The sequence below is a fragment of the Rhagoletis pomonella genome, unplaced genomic scaffold (assembly GCF_013731165.1).
Source record: "Rhagoletis pomonella isolate Grant_MI unplaced genomic scaffold, Rhpom_1.0 Rhpom_scaffold_15843, whole genome shotgun sequence".
Taxonomy (NCBI): Eukaryota; Metazoa; Arthropoda; class Insecta; order Diptera; family Tephritidae; genus Rhagoletis; species Rhagoletis pomonella.
This window is the reverse complement of record NW_023474362.1, coordinates 1-3,501: the sequence shown is the minus strand read 5'-3', so window position 1 is coordinate 3,501 and position 3,501 is coordinate 1. Positions and strand designations below refer to the sequence as shown.

The window sequence follows — 3,501 nt, the reverse complement described above, 5'->3', positions numbered from 1 at the left end:
AAATATTAGAACCCGCCTTGCCACTTCCAAGAAGGTTACACGTTTACACGTCGTATAACTGGAACCATTTTAAAGTTGACTTAGAGGGATTGATATCTTTCGTATGCCTAGCGAGCAGATGAGATTTTATAATTTCATTGTTTTAAACGGCCTAAGTACCTTAACTCGCTTAAAAAATAACGAGCTATAACGAAATATGCACAGAAATAAAATATAAAATCATTAAATTATTTTACATATTTGTATAAAAACGTGGGGTGAAACCCGCGGGTATAAGCTAGTTATAATATATAATATATCTCAACGAATTTATATTTAGAAAGCCGTTTGTTAGTTTTCGCAAGGATCGAGAGCGGCCGAACCGATTTTTTTAAAACTGCCACCTGCCGCACGTGTCCCAAGAATGGTTTTAGGCTGAAAAAAATCTATATGTAAAGGGGGCGTGGCACTTCCCATACAAACCGATTTTCTCATGCTACATATCTCTGAAAGTGTGCATGGTAGAGTTTTGGAAATTGGTATGGAGATATACGAAATCAATCGCATACCCTTGGAGAAAAATTTTAGCTATAGTAAAAAGGGGTGTGACATACAAATCCGAATTTTTCATACTGCTTATCTCTGGAAATCTTTTGGTAGAGTTCTAGAGTTTTGTATAGAGATGTACGTAATAAATCGCATACTCATGGAGAAAAATTGGAACTATTGGAAAAGGGGGCGTGGCATCTTCCATACAAACCGAATTTTTCATACTGCCTATCTTTGGAAGTGTTCATGGTAGAGTTCTGGAACTTGGTATGGAGATATACGAAATCAATCGCAGACTCATGAAGAAAGAGGGCAGCTGTTGGAAAGGGGGGCGTGGCTCCTGCATATCTCTGAAAGTATTCATGGTACAGTACTGGAACTTCGTATGGAGATATGTATATAGTTGAAATCAAGCCCATACTCATGGAGAAAATTTGGGCTATTTGAAAAGGGGTGTGAGGCCTACAAACCTACCGACCTTTAGCTATCTTTGAATGAATTTTTTTATTCTTCTGTATGTGTGTTTGTGAGTGAAATCTTCCTAAATGGTTGTACGGATTTTAACGAAACTTTTTGTGTATTTGAGTGGGTTTAGTTTCACAATTTAATCAGACAGTTGGCGCTGTAGTTGAGCTATTACTAAAAATGTTATTTATGATCCGATATGGCTAATGTTTTAAATATGTATGCAATACTATTGCAAAAACGTGCTGCCAAATGGTGCTGAAGTCGAGCTATTACTAAAAATAGCCAAGTGAGAAAAGGGGCCGTGAAGGTCAGATTAAATCGACCTGTTGCACCATTGAGTATATCGAACGCTCCTGCGTTGCAATTGGCCCAATGGATGTGATTTTCCAATATTATTGTGCGTTCAAACTTTTAAGGTATTTCGTCTGAAATAAGTATATGTATATTGCATTTCTGTAGAACAATGATTCACCCACCCATTTTGAAATTGCCACCTACTATACTGTAAAGCTTCTAGGACATTCACTATAGAACCGGGTCATTGTTGCCGCCAGTGAGTGAAGAGGAAAAAATTAATTTCGCTTTGCGAATAAGCGTGCTATGAAATGCCACACAACTGGTGAATTTCAAGAACGGATATAAAACTATGTTCCCATTGGCGTAATTTAGAGGTCAATCTTAATTTACGCATAAATTAATTACAAACTAAGTAATTTCGCTTTGTAAAGTCTCTCAGTAAATTAAGATGTAAGTACGTAGTTTATCTTAAACCAAGAACCAAAGCCCGAACAAATCAGTGTCCGCTCTAATTTTATCGATAATAATCGAAAAAAGTATTGTCCCACAACTGACATGTCATTGTGTTTGGACGTTTTTGTTTTTAATAATCGCGCGTGGTAGTTTGTAAAATATTTCCAGAAGCTTTCTCTTTTGATCACTCATCTAAAATCTAAAAATTACCACAAACAACTCAGAATATAAAAATATACGCAATTACTCACATTCGCGATCTCTTTTCGTTAAATAAACAATAACACAGGGTTGCTTCAAAGCTGTCAAGACAAATAAAGAAACGCGTGTATGAACGCACTTAATTTAGTGAGGTATTTTAAACGAAACTAAGTATTTTATGTTGGTAATGTGAACATAGTTTAACACTTTCCTTAGGTTATTTAAAGCGGCAAAGAACCACCAAACCTTAATCTTAGCAGACAAATGTGCCAATGGAAATCGTAAACGTGAATTGGTGGTAAAAATTTTGGACCAAAAAGTTTCAATAAAATATATAAAAATTTTGGGCGGGGCGAAGTTCGCCGGGTCTGCTAGTAAAAAAATAATTGTGAAGCAGTGGGGAAATTTTAACAATGAATAACTTAAAAACTATTAGCATTTGTACACAAAATGTTGATGATATCGGTCAATGAGCACCTCCTCAACACCCCCTGCGAATTTCATTAAAAACTTCGTAATACTTTGGGTGATATAGGAAATGGTCCATTATAGGAAATCTCAGCCTGGTGTATACCAACCATAACTAAACATTCCCCAACATTTTTGAGCCGATATGATCAAATGTATGTCTATTTTGATTACTTTTATTTTAACCGAGCTATTATCATGTGTTTTATTTACGCCCAAACTGATCAGACCACACTTTCATGTTGCCGGGCTGAATGTCTTCTTGTTTAATTTCTGCGCGGGTACGTTTTTGCAGATCCTTATACCTTTCCACATTCATCATTGGCTCAACGACGATCGGGTAAAGTGCTATACCCATTCCGCCGACAATACAAGAAATAAAAGCTGCATATCTCCATCCACGCAGGAAAACCATGTTGCTAAATCTCTATTAGGGAATTCGGAAAAATATCGACGCATCGAAAATATTGATGTTTGGCATCGATGCATCGAATTTTCCACTCGATCTCAGTGTTGCCCCTCACACTTTTTCCACTACCAAAAAACGTGCCAAAAGGGTTTTGGAAGCACCGAAAAGATATTTTTGTAGTAATAAAAGAGAAATGGTTTTGGGTGGGCTTTAGATTGGTAACCCCGGAGTACGGAATTAAGGAGAACATGGGAGGTAGAGGGGGATCTAATAGCTGTCTGTATGACGTTTCAAAGCGCCGAGCCTTATAGTTTTTAAGGAATTTGTTGTTGAAGGTTGTAAATTTAACAAATTTGTATGTACCATTTCACAACATGTGCAATCCCGAGCTCCAGGAAGTTATCTACTGTTTAATAAAAAAATATTATATAGAATATCGCAAACATTAGTAGGTCGTTTGTAGGTCTATGATAGATAAAAATTAACGTTTGATAGATCTTCCTATTCCTACAATAAGAAAAATAAAAAAGTTCAATATTTCTACGGAAGTTAGCCCCCTATTTTTTTAATTTTGCCGATAGAATGTTGAATTGCCGACTAAGTGATGCAGAATCGTTTGTAGGTGATTGATAGATGACATTCGGTCTCCTTTAATGCTCAATATATAAATTATTGAC

General features: G+C 36.3%; 1 protein-coding gene across 1 annotated transcript; it reads right to left on the bottom strand.

The window, feature by feature from the left end:
• Positions 1-2,609: 2,609 nt before the first annotated feature.
• On the bottom strand, positions 2,610-2,926 carry LOC118757259 (small integral membrane protein 20). Its single transcript, XM_036491986.1, has one exon. It carries the CDS (start codon positions 2,828-2,830, stop codon positions 2,621-2,623), a length of 210 nt encoding a protein of 69 aa, XP_036347879.1. The 5' UTR covers positions 2,831-2,926; the 3' UTR covers positions 2,610-2,620.
• Positions 2,927-3,501: the final 575 nt, after the last annotated feature.